The following is an 18,289-nucleotide window of genomic DNA, read 5'->3' as shown; positions in this document are numbered from 1 at the left end:
GGGAAGTGGAAGGGCTCTACATTTTTTGTAGAATTTTTGTAGCATCGTTATTGCCATCATTATCATAATTTATTACGCCAAGTCTGTCGGGCATCATGGGGAGGCTGAAGGAGGGGTGTAATAGTGAACTGAAAGGTAGAGAGCAAGTAGAAAAATTAACATCCATAATTTCGTCAAAATATTTAACGTGCATATGAGAAAATGGATGGGAAAGGGGGGGGGGGGGGAGAGTTACCTCGTTTATTCACAAATATGAGACGGTTAATGTTTTAATTAACTGCACAATTCGGGGATGCTACCTAACACTTGCAATCCAGCGGGAAAAGTGTCCCAGCATTTTTGAAGCTTGCGTGCATCGTTGACGCAGTCTATACCTCCAACTGCTGCCACGATAAATTTACTGGGAGCTGCACGCTTGCGCCTGTTCATTGTGCCGCTTCGCCCAAGTTTGACTCTATTGTTGAGCATGCTAACTCTGTGCTTGGCAACTGTCCACGGTGAATTCCGGTTGCCTTTCCAACGCTCCTGTTTTGAATTCAACGAAGGTTCTGGAGCCGATGCACATCCTGAACATTGCCATCCGCAACGACGTCCCCAACGAAGACGAGGACTACTCGGCCAAGTATTACAGCTTCTGCCAAGAGAAGGTAGATTGTCGTCTTGTTCTTCTGCTCGCGAAAGTACAGACCAGAAGTGCTTTTGGTCCTTGCGCCGTAAAAGTGCAGAAGGACGCATGCGGCGTTACTGTCTCAAAACCAATTGTCCTGCAGCTTCAAATGTATGACCTCCTCATAAGTTTAAGAATGTGTCTTAGGGCTGATTTCTAAGCCTGGAGCGTCTCAGAACATTGCAACGAAAATATAATATTTTTTTCACAGTGGGAGTCTAAGCACTGACCGCTTGCTCAGTAATCCAATGCCTTGTGCCCTGTGCAAGTCGAGCAGTTTCGGTTAGCACGATTATAGTTAGCATATATGTACTTGCGTTGCTGCAAAAGCTTCGTCTCCCAGTGATGGGAGGAGCTCAAATCAATCTGCACAGTCTATCTTCTTAGTTTATCTCTAGGATTAAGGTACATTTAAATTTCATATTTTGACAGAGTTTGACGAATGGAACAATTTTATGCAATCTGTGCTGTTAAGGGGAGACATGTGCCTAAATTTCAAATTGTTGTGAAAAAATTCATTTTTCAATTTTGTGGTTTTTGATTTTAGAAACCAATTATATACTCTTACACTAAATTTGATAATTATAGCCCAATTGTTACCTATGTTGATATAAAATATTTTCAACACATTGTGAGGCAGTAAAAAAAGTAAAGGAGTTATTTGAATGCATTTTTCTCAGTTCCACTTTTCGCTGGAAATTTTGTACGAAGGAATCTTTTGTTCGAAGGTGAAAGTATTCTGAACTGAAATTTACTGGGGAATTAGGCTATCTACTTTATTTTGTTTTAACATGAAGTCCTCAGTGATAAAAAACGAAGTTTTCAAAAATTGGCATAGGGCAGAGATGCGTCTCATATTTTGAAGTAATCACTCTTCCTGAAATGTTTACATTTAAGTTCTAAAGACTAGATAGCCCAAAGTCCCATATCTCCCTTGTTTACATTCAATCAGTCAAAATGGTACTTAATAGCTTAATTTGCATATCATAGATTTCTTAACGAAGAGTGACAGATCAACTTATGGATGTATGTAAATTTGTCCTAGAGAGCTGAAAGTTTGCACAGTACACCTACATCTGAAGTTTAATCTCCCTTACAAATTTCATTCCAATCACTTGAGTAGTTCAGAAGTTCAGCATCTAGTCAGTGTCCCCCCTTAAGCATGTTTAGGTTTGTTTGTTGGGTGGCGTTCCACGCTCCCTGACTTTTAATTCGCGCAGGTTCATTGTCTATTTGGATTTGGTAGGCAATGTATGGTTGTTAAAATGAAATCTTTGCTACATTGCCGCCCCTATGATGTAAGCATCTCAAATGTATGTACATTGCAAGCTTACATTATAAGGCATCATAAGCAGAGCTTATAGCACTTGTACACGGTGCGACAGCATTAGCAGAAACAAACAGTTTCTATTGTATTTCTGGTTTTCTCGTAGAATTGAAATGCAGTCATCGAAACCACCAGTGTAGTAGCAAGAGCTCATTTAGGGGACTGACCTGAGCTGTAAAATTCCACACCCACCAAATACCTTTTTAAATTAAAATGCAAGAAGGCGCTAATGTCGCATTTGCAGTACCAGCGTTCCGCAGTAATGCGCTATTAATACACAGAGAATGTTGACTCTGTGAACTAAGGTAGTTTTAGGACAAATCTGTGGAACAGTTCTGCCGTAAGGAATGAAAGTGGAAACCGGTTGGGTTGCAACTGCCAAATTGCCGAGGCCATAGCGTCGTACCCGACATTTTTGGGACTCGTGCCGCGCTGGTTGTCCAGTCTCTACGGGTGTCCTGAAGCAATGCGTGTTTTGGTCCCGGCGTGTTTCAGTGTGCCATCATGAAGGAGAAGATGGTGCGGAGGGTCACTTTCCTGATCCTGCACAAGCGCCGGTTTCCCCAGTACTACACGTACCGGTACCGGGACGACGTGAGTTCCTCTCTCGAGTTCCGTGGGAGGTCGTAGGTAAGGTGCCCGGAACGCGTCTCTGACCGGCGAGTTCACCCCGTCCAAAAGAGTGGTTCCTCGAATTCCACCCGACGACAGTAAATCGTCGCGCCGTCGCACGCTGCAGATCCGGCAATGTCGCGGCAGCGGTGGGAGACATGGTTGACGCGTGTCCTGTTGCGGATCGCTCTCCTGCTTACTCTCCCGCTCGACAGTTCGTGGAAGCTTCGGCGGCTGAAAGTTGGGACGTCGCGACGACGGCGACACTCGCGTTTGCTTGTGCGCTTTACCGGAACTGTATGAACCATCTGCCGGGATCGTGGCATCCGGCAGCACAGCACTCCGGCTTTTGCGACGTCATTTGTTGCTACTCAGGTGACTATGTTCGACACGCGGGTGGAACGGGACGGTAGGTGCGCCGGTCGGAGAGGGGTTTTGCGCACCGTACCGCGCGGGTGGCACTGAGACAGTCTAGAAAGTTGACAGGGTTCGTGTTGCTGGCGGTTCCGCAGTACATCGAGGACCGCATCTACCGGCATCTGGAGCCGGCACTGGCGTTCCAGCTTGAGATAAACCGGCTGCGCAACTACGACCTGGAGGCCATCCCCACCTCCAACCTCAAGATGCACCTGTACCTCGGAAAGGCCAAGGTGGGTCTGTGCACCCCAATTTTCGTGAGGTTTGAAAGCCGGCTCTTGGCGTTTTCGTGTCCGTGCCACGTGGCCTCGGTGGTGACGTCGGAATGCTTCGCGGGACCTCGTTGGTGTTTTGTGGCTTTGTCAGTGTGAGGGGGTGTACAGATAATTTGTATCGCCCCTCATATAATGGCGTATCAGGGTGCTTTGAGGTGTAATAAATAAACTGAATTTTATAAAGGTTCACCGCGACGTCAATATGTGAACACTGGGGACGTCATGGCGTTGATGTGATACCATGATGTCGCATGATGTCACAGTGTCATGCAACCTCGTGATGTCGCAATGTGACATCGTGACATAACGTGACTTGTCACAGTGTCATTTGATGCCGCAGTGTTAAGCAACCTCATGATGTCGTGTGACATTGGGACGTTGCATGACTTGTATAGTGTAGTTTGATGTTATGATGTCACGTGATATGATGTGATGAGGTCATGTGACATCATGATATCATGCGACACCATGACTCGGTGTAACACTGCACACACAAATAACATGGGCCCTGTTCATTCAGAACACAGTCCGCGCTTCCTAGTCCGTCAGCATGGTTAGGCTAGTGTGATTCCTAAATTTGTTGGTTTCTGTGCCTGGAGTGTTGCCAAGTGTTACAAAAACAGAATGCAGCTAGGTGTCTTCGCAAGAAACAGCTTGTCCTTCGCCAGGAATCAAACCCCGGACCTCTTGCTCCGTGTTCCAATACTCTACCTATGCCGGAAAAGTAGAGCATTGGTTTAGTGTTACTGCTTTTGTATGGTTATAACTTCTAGCTACTCGTGTTGCACTATTTGTTTATTTGGCAATTCAGGAATTTTTAACTTGGTCTCATTTAAAGAATAAAGGCATTCTTCAATTTGTGTTTTGTGATGCAGGTGCCGAAAGGTCAGGAAGTTGCCGACTTCCGCTTCTTCATCCGTGCGATCATCAGGCATTCTGACCTCATCACAAAGGTGATTTGACCTGATTTGCTTTTAGACACTGAATATTTATTTTCTGAACGAGTTTTCAGTCTTGCAATAGACAGTGTTGCATTGGGCAGCCCTTAGTTTTTTCAGCCGTGAAGCTTGATCGAGTTATTTGGATGTTGTATATATGTACAGGATGTTGTATATATGTACAAAACATAAAAAAAAAAAAAAAAAAATTAGTTGTGCATTGCCAAACGCTCATTCTCTGCCCCTATGTAGCAATAGTGGTCTGAACCACATTCCTAAGTTTCAAAACTAATTGCTTTCTCATTCAAAAGTAAGTGATTTTCTGAAATTCTCAGTGGTAAAATGGTGGCCGACAGAGCCCTCGAATACATGGAGCTGAATGGTGCCACTTACTCAAAACGGGCCCTGTTTTCTTCATTGAAAATTTCAGAAAATCACTTAACTTTTGAATGAGAAAGCAATTGTCGAATCTCGTTAATCCTAACCCGAGTGGGACCGAAAATTCGTTTGAATAAAGTAAAGTTTGATTTACCAGGAGTTTCCTCCCATAGAGATGCACAGAATGAGACCTGCATGTTAGTTTGAATTACCCGCAAGTTTGATTTAAGAGAGTTCGAATTAACGAGATTCGACTGTAGTTCTGAAACTTCAACATCTGGTTTGGACTGCTAGGGCTACGTTTAGATGGAGGATGGGTTTTGGGCAATGCATAGTTTAAAAAATGCGGTAATTGTTTGGAGGGGGACATGCTGTAGATTGCGTCAACAGCGTGATAAGACAGCAAACATTTAAAAGTAGAAAACAAGATTGCTTCTGCTCCTGTGGTTTGCTTCTGTCCAAATAGTGCGCTGCAACTCCTTTTGTCTGGGAAACCGGACAAGCCCGCAAAGTCTTTTGCCCGAGTTTTGAAGTTTTAGGTTTCACTGCCATTCCCCAACTACAGTTGCAGTTTCATTCGTTCCGCTCGGTTTACTTAAACTGAACGTCGCGTAATGCGGTGGGATCTCACTTAATGAAACCTCCGTAAATGGAACCTTCCGGACAAGTAAAACTTTGTGAAATGTCTGTACGGTTTCCCACGTCTTTGTCCTTTAACCTTTGATAAGTAGAAACATTTTGCGCGATCCCCCGGTGTTTCGGGCGTTCTACCGTCTAAAAAGCTCCACGGTAAACATCGGGTTGCTTGTCTGAACAGACTTGCTTACTCTCCTCAGCTAAAGTTTGTGAGGGTGAAAATGGTTTGAGCGTCTCGTCACGTCTCCGAAACCCGTCTCGTACCTTTGCTTTCCAGGAAGCGTCTTACGAGTACATGCAGAACGAAGGCGAACGTCTTCTGCTAGAAGCCATGGACGAACTGGAGGTTGCCTTCACCCACCCAGTGGTACGCCCTTTCTCATTTCTTTTTTGTTCGATGGTTTATGCCGAGGGAGAAGGTTGGAGTAGTCGGAGACCTAAGCGTGGTTTTTGTTTAATGGCAGGCAAAGAGGACTGACTGCAACCACATCTTCCTCAACTTTGTGCCCAAGGTCACCATGGACCCCGCCAAGGTGAGCTGCAGCCGATCTTTCCGACATTCCTTGCGCCGATTTATGGTCGAGGACCGAAGTGGCTAGAGTGTGCCTTAGCGTTTGCGCCTCGCGAGGTTGGTGACATTGCCCGAATGGTGTTAAGAGAAATCCTTGCTTTCTCCGAAATATCCCTCGTATACATCTTCCGTTTTGGAGTGTGTGCGTTTTTTTTTTTGGTGCCTGTTTGTTTTGTCTAAAACTCCACAGGGCAACTGTAGGCAAGGCCATTAGTTCTGAGAAGGCAACGAGATCATAGCAATGGGCCTCCGTTTTTCTTGTCGCACTACACTTTTCCGTCCAAACGATTGCCATCTTTTATCTCTTTCGCGATACAAATTGTGTGACACCGCTCCAATTGCCCAGCCACGACTTCTGAAGCCTGCGGCAAATGGGAGGGTGTGAAGTTACTGGCCGATTTTACTTGCTTGTACTCCCCTCTGGAACGTTGCATCTCCAAGTGCTGTCATGTAGTATCATGTACGGTGTATGCCTCATAAACATGCATGACTCGTGTGGCAAAATGGCAGCTGTGACCAGTGTTGCAAGCTAAGAGCCAAGCCCCTCGCCAGTCTCTCTTGGGAGAGAATCCAGGAAAGTGGAAAGGGTGTGGATTATATGGATCTAAACGTACGCTTGCTGAAAGGGGCGTTGCCAGAGTGGCATTTTTTTCTACCAGTGGAAGCGAATGGTGTTCCTCTGAGGTCGCTTTGCTTGGCCGCATTGGCAGGCGTCACCTCCAGACGTGACCGACTCTGTCGCTTCCAGATTGCCGAGAATGTGCGGGACATGGTGATGAGGTATGGTCCTCGCTTGTGGAAGTTGCGTGTTCTCCAGGCCGAGATCAAGATGACAATCCGGTGAGTTATTTTTGAATTTTGTGGTTCTCAAAAAATATTTTTTAACAAAGCGGAGAAATGTAGGGTGGTTGCTGACAATATCGGGATGGTGTCGGGGGGGGGGGGGGGGGGGGGGGGCAGGATGTTATGCTCAAGTTTAGATTAACGTCTTAACCGTTTTTGGTTTTGAGGAATTTCTGTTTGTTACCTTCAAAATTTTTGTTATGTAACAAATTTGTTACCTTCAAAATCAAAGTTCTAACAACAAACAAAATGGGACCAAGATTCGAAAAAAACGTCAGTGCTGCCATTTGTTGGCAGAGCCGCCAACTAAGCCACAAGCGAGCCTGGGTCGTCTAAAACGGTTGAGTGCACGACAACTTTTGGGGCAAAGAAACTGGGGCATGAGTTGACAGTATAAAAGAAAGGTTGTCCCAATAGATTAAACACCTTACATAATAAAGTATAAATAAGCTCCAGGTGTCAATGTGGAGCGCAAGTTGTCTGCTTTTTGCATGGAGGTTGCGACGATGTGAGGACGCTGTGCTTATGGGCTGATTGAGAAATATAGTGGGTAGACCTCAAGGCACTTTTCACTGAGGTCTACCCAACACCCTTCCAACCAGAGCCAATCAGAACTTGGCGTCGTTCTGATGTCACCCCAACTCCTGCGCAAGAAGCAGACGACTCGCTCTCCGCTTAGACCTTTTACCGAATTACCCAAGCACCGAGGAGAATGTTACGAACGTAGGTACATACGCCGCACACGCTAGCCTTGTTGTATAAGAGATTCGAAGTAGATAATCAAAATAAGGTATTAATAAGCATGCTTACAAAGTGCCTTTTTTTTAGTTTTTTGCTTTAGGACAGTTATCGTTGCTGATGCCAGCCAGGTTTAAGGATTAAAATGGGCATCTGATCTGAAAGAAATTCGCAAACACAGAAACAGACAGGACAGAAATTCCTATGTGTATTTTGTCTTCCAAATTTTTTTTTACTCACCTTTAATGCACTCTTTTTTTTTTTTTTTCATACTGGCTCAGCATTAGCAAAAATAACCCATGAGGCAGAGAATAGCCATCGCCTCTCGTTTTCTGGTGTCTTTTTTTACTGGTACCAGCGGGCCTCCGAGTTTAATTTAGATTAAAGACAAAAGCGAGCCTTCTAAAGCTTTAATCTAGATCTAAAGTGTCGTATCAATCTTCCGATAGCCTCCCAATACTTCGGAAGACCGGTCAGCAAGGCCGGAAATAATGGAACCGCATCCAGGAACACTCGCCACATCTTTAGGAGTTTGTCCGTTCTATCGATCATTCGCTCGCATGTCGACCGCCCGGTGCATTGTCCGACGAGAATAAATAAAACGACGCAAACGAAGACACGGGGACAAGTGGAAGACGAACGCAAAGCGCTTGTCCGCTTGACTCTGCATCCTTTTTTTTGCGCCGTTTTATTGATGTTTATTATGCATTGACTCACCTATTTGTGTGGTCTGGGGTCTGCCTACCCGCGTTTTCTGGTGACGGTTGTGCTGACAGTGGTGCCGCTCTCTCTGCCTAGCTTTGCTTTGCCATGCATGGCTTTTGGGCTCGTGCTGACTGTGTGGTGTTTGGGTGCATGTGTTGGCGAAGAGAGGTGCAACCCAGCTTTCCTGCGTACCACGTGCTCTACGGCAAAGACTATAACCCTGGCGTGTAAGTGAGGCCATGGTAAGAGGCCACGGCCACTGCGTTGCGCTGGCGTGAGGGGAACGGCGCCCAGAGCGCGTCACCGCTGCTGCATCACTGCTCGGATCGCGGCTGGCGACGGCGCGACGCTTTTGCGACGTCGTCGGGCGGGAATCGGGAGACTGCTTTTCTGGGATGCGGTAAACGCGCCAGTGGGAGGCGCGCTCCGGGCACCGCTGTAAGGGGAACGACGCTCGGGGACTTGGAGCAGTACCGTATTTACTAGAGTAATAGCCGCACAGTCTTATGGACGAGGCGTGTGCGTTCACTTTCTTGCAGAGCTCGAATACAGCGAGTGAATTCGTTCTAAGTGAGAAACGTAGCGAATAACGGGGTCGAGAAGACTGTTCTTCAAAAGAGAAGCGATCCGTGCCGAAGCTTGGGTGCGTGAAATCTCACGAGCAGGGTCTCAGTACAGCATCGCGGCTCACCGTCGCGGCACGGATAAGGCGTTTAAATAAGGGCACAATTTCTCTCGCGTCAATTGCGACACTTTTTGTCGATCGCGACGGTGGGGCATTTGGGTGCTTTGCCGGGAAGTGGGCGCGCGGGCTTTGTAAGTGATGGGGTTAAGGCCGATTCGCACACTCGCGTCGAGTCACACCGAGCGCGAAGGTTGCTGCGGCAACAGCTGCGTCGGCTCCAACAAAACGGGGTAAAAACCGGTTTGGTTGGAGTTGACGCAGCTGTTGCCATAGCAACCCTCGCACTTCGTCGGACCCAATTTGAGTGCGTAAAATTGCCCTTTATTGCCAGAGTAAAAATGTGACGTGTTCTTTTCGCATTTGAAAATGTATGTTTGTTCGTTCTTTTTCTTTCGCTCGGAGCTGGGGAGCTCTTGGAACATGGGGCTAGACAGAGTGTGCAAGTTTCTTAAAGCTCAATAATGCCGCAATAACTTAGTCTTGTTATTGCCATTCGGTCACACGGCGCGACTTGCGCACGTTGATAGTGCGGGTCGGTTGCACTGCAAGAACTGCAGAAAAGGCTTCGCACCATGATTTCGCGGAGAGAAATGGCATCCGTGATACTCAATATTGACGCACCATTTTTCTCACTTCACAAAATTTAGGGTGTCTTCATTGGCACCCTTTTTTCGAGATCGATGGCTCCAAATACTAAGCTCTGCCTAATGCCCAATCTGCTTCGGTACATTGTGCATCAAGCGGGACATCGTATTTTTCCGGGCAAAGCTCGTTCCATTCTTACATTGCAACGGGCCACAGTGCATAGTCCCTGACAGTCAAAGAACCACAGAGCATGGCTTATTACGCTCGTGCTTCGTAATTCGTTCTTGGGAATTCTCATCGGCTAACGCTGGCATCTCATTAAATAAGAGCAACAAGATGTGACGGACTCGCTATACCCCACGTTTCTCGAGCCGTCAGTGACCGTAGCTTTCCTTCTCTCTGCTTGCCTCGCACGCATGAATGCACCGTCGGACGGCCCGTACCTAACGTTGCCCGAGGCCGCCGAACAGGTAGAGATGGACGGCCACCAGGAAAGAGATGACAACAATGGCGGTAGTCGGGCCATTATTGAGTTGCGGGTGACCGGAGAGGTAATGCTCGTTGCGAGTCTTGCTCTTCCCAACGGGAGGGACCTCAAAGAGCGACTGCACACTTCCTTCCCGGTTCCCCGATGTGCGCGTCGCTGCAATTTGACGTGCACGCCAGCAGCGTGCGGAATTGAAATCTTGGGCTTGCGCAGCATTAGCGTCACGTTCAGTCGTGGTGAAGGGTTGCCTAAGAGCCGGCTCACACGTCTACATTTGAGGGTCACCAGCTGCATTGCAACTGTTTGTCACTGTTTACGACGAAGGATTTTTGATCTGCGAATAGCTAGACTGGAGTTTTTGGGTTATTATGAAGGTCAAATTCATGCAGTCTATGGCGAGTGATCGCTCGTAACTTTGTCGGGATTATTTTGAAACCAATAGGAATATGCACAGATTGGGTATCCTGGGCCACCTGGCGGACGGCGCTGGCGTGTCATCTCGTCGGGGTCAGTCGGAGGCGGTCGGAAGGCAGTCCGTTGCGATCAAATGTGAATGTGTGAGCCAGGCTTTAGTCTTTAGCCTACTGGGCTTCTGGGGCTGGAGGGGTGAACACAGAATAAGTGCACTTGTTCCGTAGTGTGGCATTACAGGATTCACTGTGCTCCTCCCACGGAAACTTTTAGAGACGTTTCTGCCTTGTTCCGAAACCTTCCTTTTACGAAAGCTACGACAGGTTTGGTGAAACATCTAGTGCGCGATAAAAAATAAAGTTTTGCAAACTTGCCGAGACTGACCAGAGCAGTTTAATAATTTTTGCACTATTCTCGACGGCACGTGCAATAAAGCGGACTCTTCCGAAGCAGCCGACCCGATATAACTTTGCTCAGGAATTGGGGCTCTGCTTGTTCAGACAAAATTAGGTCATTGCAGAAATTTGTGTATGTAGTAATGCATTATTGCGAAACTGCTCGGGCCTAACAAGAGGATTAAGGGCTGCAGTCATACCCTTAGATAATGTTGCAACATGGCCCTTCCAAGCCAATTGTTGGCCAACGTTTTGGAGGTCCAGAGTATGTCCCAACTAAACAAGCTTGGCGCAGTATGGCCATAGAAGCTTTGCGCCATAAAGCCCGTAATCAACAACAACAACGTTTTGGAGAGCCACGGGAAAAACATTTCTTTGATAATCCATAAGCGTTATCGAGTTGTTCTACATGTTTCTGCCAATGTCTCGCCGAAATCTCTTACCAGACTCTGAAGATCTATAGGCCTAGAGTCCTCAAAAAGATAAATGCACATATACAAAAGAATGTTTGCGAATAGTTAAGTAACCATCGGTGGTTGACTCAGATCTCGTTAAATATCGCATAAACAGGAAAAACAAATTACAGTCGAACCTCGATATGACGAACTTCAATGTAACGAAATCCTCGATTTAACGAAGTATTTTATTTTTCATAATTTCTTGCCCATAGACCCCATGTATTTTTAGTCCCTATATAACAAAGTCTATTTTGCTGCTATTTCAATGTAACGAAGCGCCATTGCCATAGAAGGCAATAAATAAATCAACTCTAAAAAACAACTTCGCAAAAAAATTGTGGTTAAAAAAAAAAATTATGCGCAAACGCGAGCGCTTGATAGGTTACTTCATGGGGACAGGCCTTCCAACGTTCCTAGGCTGCCCGAGGATGCGGCGCCGGTAGCGCCGGCGAGGCATGCGGCAAAGCGGATTCCGCGAGGCTGGCCAGAAAATGCCGAGCAAAAAGTTAACACGGCATAACAGCATCACCACTGACATTCACTGATCATCATAGTCCACTCTACCGCGGGAGCCAACTTCAGCGGGGGAGCGACGTGATGGCGCGACCGCGCAACCGCGCGATAGGGAGGCTGTAGTGAGCCTCCCTACCGCGCGACCGCACGGGCAGTGCCATCTAGGAGAAGACCGAAAAGACCGATTATCGTCTTGCGAGCGTGATGTAAAGCAAAGGCGCAAGCACACTGTGGGCGCAAGGGGGCAAGTAAACTGTGCGGTCAAGAGTGCTGTGTAGGTTGGAAACATTGGCACCGCCTAAACTAAACAGCTTTATTTTTTAACCAGGCGGTTCACTTACGTGCTTGCTGCCATAAGGAAACGTAAAGTTCTTTCTTTGGATGAGAAAGCAAACGTTTTGGACGCCATCCTGAAGAAACTGCCGAGATCACGAGCACTCGGGAAGTGCTCGACGCAATGGACGTACTGACGAGGTACACAGCGTCGCATGGGCAGCAAGATGCCGTGCAAGCGCTCTGGGCGCTCGAACGCCGTATGACGCCGCCGACGCCGCTGCTACTGTCGGACAAGGCGCAAGCAAAACTCGCGGACTACTTTGCCCCTAAATAAATGTCATTTTCGGTGAGTTTTCATACCCATAAAATGTTTCGGAATTTTTTTTTAGCGCATGCTAAACCCAAATTTCGATTTAGCGAAATTTCAATGTAACGAAGTAAATTGCGAATTTTACCGACTTCGTTACATCGAGGTTCAACTGTACTTAGGTGCGGGGGCGATCGAGAAAATTTGGCTCTCTCGAGGAGCCAAATTTCCTCGATGGCAAGCCAGAGTGGAAAGGCCTGCGCCTGAGTAATGTGTTTTTACAGCGGAGCTGTCAAGGGCTAGGTCGCTCATAGATGGCAGCAGCCTTTCGAGCCTTTCCACTCTGGCTTGCCGACTTGCGGCCAGCCATTACTTCATTTCCACCATAGAACAGCTTCGCTGGTCTTCCTTCTTCACCAGAGTGGAAAGGCTGAAAGTTTTTTCCTGTTCCGGGGATCCCTGGTGTGTTTTTCGGGGAAACTTTCACGTTTTTAGGAACCATTTGGGAACCCACGAGTGTGTCACATGTGGCAAAGTGGTGGCTCGGGCCAGTTGGTTCGTATTTAAAGAAAACAATGTTGTATAAATGCAAAGACGAAAGATGGTTGAGCCCTGTCCTGTCTCAATCTTTTTCGGCGTTTAAGTATTATAGGTGGTTGTGTTAGAAACATCTCGCTCGTGAGCGTGAAAGCCGTCGCCGTGATGCCCATCGCCAACGCCGATGCCCCCCTTGCGTCGGTCCAGGCCGAGCCTGAACGGCAAGTGCCTGCCGATCCGGCTGTTCCTGGCCAACGAGAGCGGCTACTACCTGGACATCAGCCTGTACAAGGAGGTGGTGGACCCCGAGACGGGCCAGATGCAGTTCGAGGCCTGGGGCCACCACCGCCAGGGGCCCCTGCACGGCCTGCCCATCTCCACCCCGTACCTCACCAAGGACTACCTGCAGCAGAAGCGCTTCCAGGCACAGTCCAACGGGACCACCTACGTCTACGACTTCCCAGAGATGTTCAGACAGGTGGGACCCCGCGAGGCGGCGTTGCACAAGGCCGCCCGGAACATGTCTCCGACTGGCTTCCGTGCCGCCCGCGTGTCTAAAACGGTCCCGAAGGGGGAAAACTGCCGACGTTACCAGATTCGGCGTGGCACGCCGTCGGATGTCGCAGTACTGGCGGCCAGTCGAACAGAAGTTGCGGCGAAAAGTATGGGCGAACGCAAGTGTTGCCGCCGTTGCGGTGTCCCAACTCCTGGTTGCTGGAGTTGTCCGTGAACTGTAATGCTGGCAAGCGGCCTGCAGAAGAGCAGGTGTCTGCCTGTTTGTTGGTGTTCCAGCACCAACAAACACACACAAGCACAAGTGTGGCATCGTCGGTCAGAAACTTTTAGGGTACTGTAAACACACCAGGCCGAGACATGTTGCAGGCACCATAATTGCACGAGGTCGTTGCGTGACACAGTATTAATGGCTTACAATTGTTTGGGCCTTCCCTCAATTGACATTCGTGATCTTTTAACACAGAGTTTTATCAGCCGATATTCATGGAGTTTTGTAACGGCCGGCTGTAATGAAAAACTGGTGCTACAAAGCAGCGCGCCCGTAGGGAACCTCATGAAAAGACCTTCAGTCGCCCGGCAGGATTTCAACCCGCCAGCTCGACACGGTGAGCCGAGTGCTTTGCCGACCAAACTTTATAGGGTCGGCGGTCGGAGCATGCAAAAACAAACTCGATGGCGCGGCGCGTGAAGTCGTGGTCGTGTGTTTCGCTGCCTTTCCTGTCGCACTGCACCATCTCACGGTGCATGTCAGAAATTAGAATGAATCTCCTCTAGGCGGTATCGTTTGGACGCCCTTCTCTTCCTCCCAGGGAGCCCTATTGCACATTCTATGTTTGTCACTGTTAGTCAGCATAATCGAGCTCGTATAGTTTATGCATGGCGAGTCTATGCCTTGACACACAGCGTAGCGTCGCGCAGCGTAACAAAACTAGGAATTCAGTTTATACTTACGTGACACAAAACGCATTGGTCATTAGATGTTTTCTGCTGAAATTGGAACCGTTTAACCGACTTTGGTCGCGTGTCGAAAAATTGCCGCGCGATCTAAATTGATCTTTAGTCCTTCACTCGGGTTTGCCGATACCCTTAGTCTGTTTCGCGCATAAATTTTTAAATTTTACGTTTAACCCAAATTATGGTTTATGGGCCATTTTCTATGAGAAAATTGTCACAAATTAACTTCGTAACGATCCTTATAAACGAGTGAGGTTATCAATAGAGGTTGTCTTTAAACTTCGAGCCCCGCTGAGCTTCGAACCCGGCAGCAGTCCGATGCTATAGCCACTGAGCTACTTGCACAGCTGGTCTGAGAGGGTAAATTTTTTTATTTGAATGCAAGTGGTGCCAGCGAGAGCAGCAGGTTTTGGGTGGAAATAAAAATATTTAATGAATAAAATAAATTAAAATAAATACATAACAAAAATAAAGCGGTAAAAGAAAACAAATATAAAAACTCGAGGCAAACAGATGCCGTTGTTGTAACTCAGTCATCACCTCAACGAGCCTAGCAGAGATGCCTATTCGTAATGGGAAGGCCATCGAGAAACAGCACATGGACAAAACGGCTCTTTGCAACTCCGTTTAAACATGAGCCGGGTGCGAAAGAGTGGCAGGAGATGGGTGCAGCGTGGGCGTGCCCCCCTTGCAGGCCCTGCTGCGCCTGTGGGAGGAGCACCTGGAGATGCGCGGGGGCGAGGAGGTTCCCTCGTCTCTGCTCAGCTGCGTGGAGCTGGTGCTGGACCCGCAGGGGCGCCTGGTGGAGCACAAGCGCCTGCCGGGGGAGAATGACGTAGGTGTTGTAAGTGCAGCGACGCCCCACGCCCGTCACCCGCGTCACAATTTTTCTTGCACCCTGCACACCCTCTCCTCGCAAGCGTCGACACGACTCCCCTCTGGATGTCTGGGCACAGCCTCTGCAGGCGTCGTGTGGTTAATGTTCAAACCGCCGCCGGAGGGGGACAGAACGTAGGCTGACCGAGAGTGTCGTCTGGTCGAAGCTCGAACCGTTCCCGACGGAGGTCCGATGGACGAAGCATACGGTGATTGAGACAAGAATGAGTGGCTAGCCAGTGAACCAGACTGACGCCGGCGTCTGGTTCGTATTCTGTCGGCGAGGATACGAGTCCCGGCTGAACGCCAAAGCGACGCACGTGTCCATTTCATTTCCGGCGCTGTCCTGTGGTAGGCGACGAAGAAAATCCGGCACAACGGCCTTGTTGTCTGGGAGGTGTTGGCCAGAGCAAAGCTCGAGGTAAAGGTAGAGAAAAAGGGTTGCTCTTTTTTACGCTCAGTGGGCAGGAGTATGAACCGTTTGTCGACGTTAAGAACGGCGGACGTGATGGGGTCGAAATGGCTTGCAAGGATCAAAGTGGGCGTTTGTGCGGATCCCATGCTCTGAACGGGACGTTTTGTCGACGTTTGGCGGAAGTTGCCGAGGGCACGAGGCGAGGAAAAAGATTGGTTGGTCAAGCTCCCCTTACGTTTCATGAAAGTAGGCGTCCACAAAGGTGCACGGAGTTAAAGGACCGGTTTATTTACTGGCAATGCATTGCTCGGACCTTTTAAGCAATTTGTTTTGTTCAGTTGTGGACAGTTACCTGAATAAATGTAGAATTTTTTAAAAAATTTTCTTCAGTTCGTTTAATTTGAGAGAATTGCAAAACATTTTGTTTTTACGTTGACTACCCATATTTTTTTCTTGTAACTCAAGAGTTGGTGCACGCGCGGCAGATGTCAGCTATTGTTTAGATGTTGTGGATTTTGCGACGAAAACCCCAACGAAGCTCGAAGTTAAGCCCACAAACCCTGCAAGTACCAAACGGGTAGCAGAGCGACTTTTCCCATTCAAGTTCAGTGTCGGTAAGTATCGCGATACAGTGCAGTCCACTTAAAACGATACCACATATAATGACGTACCGCTTATAACAATCAGTTTTTAGTTTCTAGATAAAGGTAATAGGTTATAACGATTGAATTTTCGGGTTTGCTCATTATCGTTATAAATGGATTGCACGGTACTAACTTTTAGCGGCAGAATACGTTTCTCTACGGAAACATCTTGTCCCAAGGAGTCACAATGTGATCACCTCGACTGCAGAGGCTGTGTGTACAATGAGGGGGGAGAGGGGGAGTTGTGTTATGGCAATATGAAATGAAAAAAAGTAAAAAGGAAAAGATTGTGGTTGTTTTTCAGAATGATTACCTTTTTCCTTCACTGGTGATGGTGGTGACGGTTGGTGGTGAGGATCGCTGCTCTTCTTTCTTTTCTCTTTTTGCGTGTCTAACGTCTGTGACTGGTCTGTCCTAGATACTAGGTAAGGTTGTGAAGGGTGCTCTTCTAGGACCTGTACTTTTTGGGGACATTGGTGTCATTAATGACAATTTCTGCCTTCTTCTGGGCACCTTGACCATGTAGCAGAACCAACTTTTGAGAGCACCACTCGTAACAAATTGTACTGTTATAGCGAAACACGTTTGGACGTCATGGAAGCTCAACCGAGGCTTATCTTGTGTGATAGCTTGCCTGCTGAGAACTAACTACCGTAAAATACCGCAGAAGCGCCCCCTTCGTTCAAGCGCAAACTATTAACGTGTTGCAAACTTTGGAATTCTGCAAATTATACATTAAGCACCCGATTTGACCGGACAAGTGCCCATGGTCTAGATTATAACCCAGTTTTCAGCGAAAGTGAGGTGAGTGCTTTCCCGGTATTTTACAGTATATTGATATGTACTAACAGAACATATTTTTCTTAAGCTTACAACTTTGGAGCTTCTTGCAAGTGGCTCTTGATGCATTAGAGGATAATGAAATTCGGTTATCACTTCATAAAAACAAATATAGAGGAGGAACAGAGGGAAGTCTTTGCTTTTACCTGGTTTGTGTCAGCCCCGAGCGTAATTTTGAGCTGTGTCTAGCTCTTTACTTTGCCTTGGAAGCCTCACCCTAAATTTTCTGATCACATTTAGTAATTTATTTACATATTCAAATTTTAAAATATTTTATTTTCAAAATTTGTTGCGATTGTCATCATGAAAGGCAAATATTAAAACAGTAACTAATGTAATGCAACTGTTGTAGTTTTACCATCGTTAATGATATTGTTGTGCAACTATTGTGCAACTATCCTAGTAGTACGGTGTAGTACTGCTCTTGTAGCACAACTATTGTCGTGCAACTGTTGTAGTAGTATGAATGTTGCGGTACAACTACAGTAAACTCTCACTTGAGCGAACTTCAAGGAATCCAAGGAAACGGTTCACTTCACTGAAAGTTCACTAAACTGAATATATTCACTAAAACATGGAACAGTATAGGTCACAGCATACATCGAGCCTAAAGTGTGAAATGCAATTTATGGAGTCATGTACATCTATATATACAAAGTGCATAACAGTTATGTTGCTGCGTTTCTCATTTTGAAAAACAAAGTCGGGAATTTTCATTTGCACCGGCGCTCTTAAAGCGCATGAAGTAACGAAGCTGTCCAGAGAGTCTGTTTTTTTGCATTTCCTCTGGCACAGATTGTTGCTCTGACAAAGCCATACCGCAACGGCATCGTTCACTGGCTTGAAATATCCCGTGCAGAGTCGTTTCCTGTTGGGACTGAACGCAGTTTCTCCTTCATGCTTAGACTTCTGCTTTACTATCGTTGACGTCCGCTTGCCTTTGACCGTTGTCTAGACGCTGAAGGATTTTGAGCTTGTCTGATAGAGACAACTGCTTCTGTTTTGTCGTACTCATTATGAAAGTGGGTGCACAAACTGCCGTCCTGCCGTTAGGTACCCACAACTAAGGTGGCCAAATGTAACCAATGACAAAAAAAAAAAGACACACCACGTGATTTGTTTTTGTCTACCGCACCGCTGCTTTGCCTCGGCGGCACTGTAAACTCCAGTTAAGATAGGCCGCCGCAGCACTGCAGAGCACAAAACTTTGTTGAATTAATTGCAAAAATAATCCTGGGTCCACCGATCAAGTTCGTTGAACTGAAATATTCACTATTCCGAAA

The 18,289-nt window shown here is 47.2% G+C and overlaps 1 protein-coding gene across 8 annotated transcripts in view; it reads left to right on the top strand.

Annotated features, from left to right (window-relative positions):
• The window catches only part of LOC8038327 (acetyl-CoA carboxylase), a 169,373-nt gene that overhangs the window by 128,264 nt on the left and 22,820 nt on the right, over positions 1 to 18,289 (top strand). For all 8 annotated transcript variants that reach the window (XM_029983884.4, XM_029983886.4, XM_040498707.2 and 5 more), the window contains 9 exons: positions 546 to 647; positions 2,490 to 2,588; positions 3,119 to 3,256; positions 4,174 to 4,251; positions 5,528 to 5,617; positions 5,715 to 5,783; positions 6,570 to 6,661; positions 12,969 to 13,239; positions 14,926 to 15,066. In XM_029983884.4, the coding sequence (XP_029839744.1) occupies positions 546 to 647; positions 2,490 to 2,588; positions 3,119 to 3,256; positions 4,174 to 4,251; positions 5,528 to 5,617; positions 5,715 to 5,783; positions 6,570 to 6,661; positions 12,969 to 13,239; positions 14,926 to 15,066 (1,080 nt within the window). The remainder of the gene's footprint in view (positions 1 to 545; positions 648 to 2,489; positions 2,589 to 3,118; positions 3,257 to 4,173; positions 4,252 to 5,527; positions 5,618 to 5,714; positions 5,784 to 6,569; positions 6,662 to 12,968; positions 13,240 to 14,925; positions 15,067 to 18,289) is intronic.

Source organism: Ixodes scapularis, unplaced genomic scaffold (genome assembly GCF_016920785.2).
Source record: "Ixodes scapularis isolate PalLabHiFi unplaced genomic scaffold, ASM1692078v2 PGA_scaffold4__175_contigs__length_147842914, whole genome shotgun sequence".
Taxonomy (NCBI): Eukaryota; Metazoa; Arthropoda; class Arachnida; order Ixodida; family Ixodidae; genus Ixodes; species Ixodes scapularis.
This window is presented reverse-complemented; position numbering and strand designations above follow the sequence as displayed.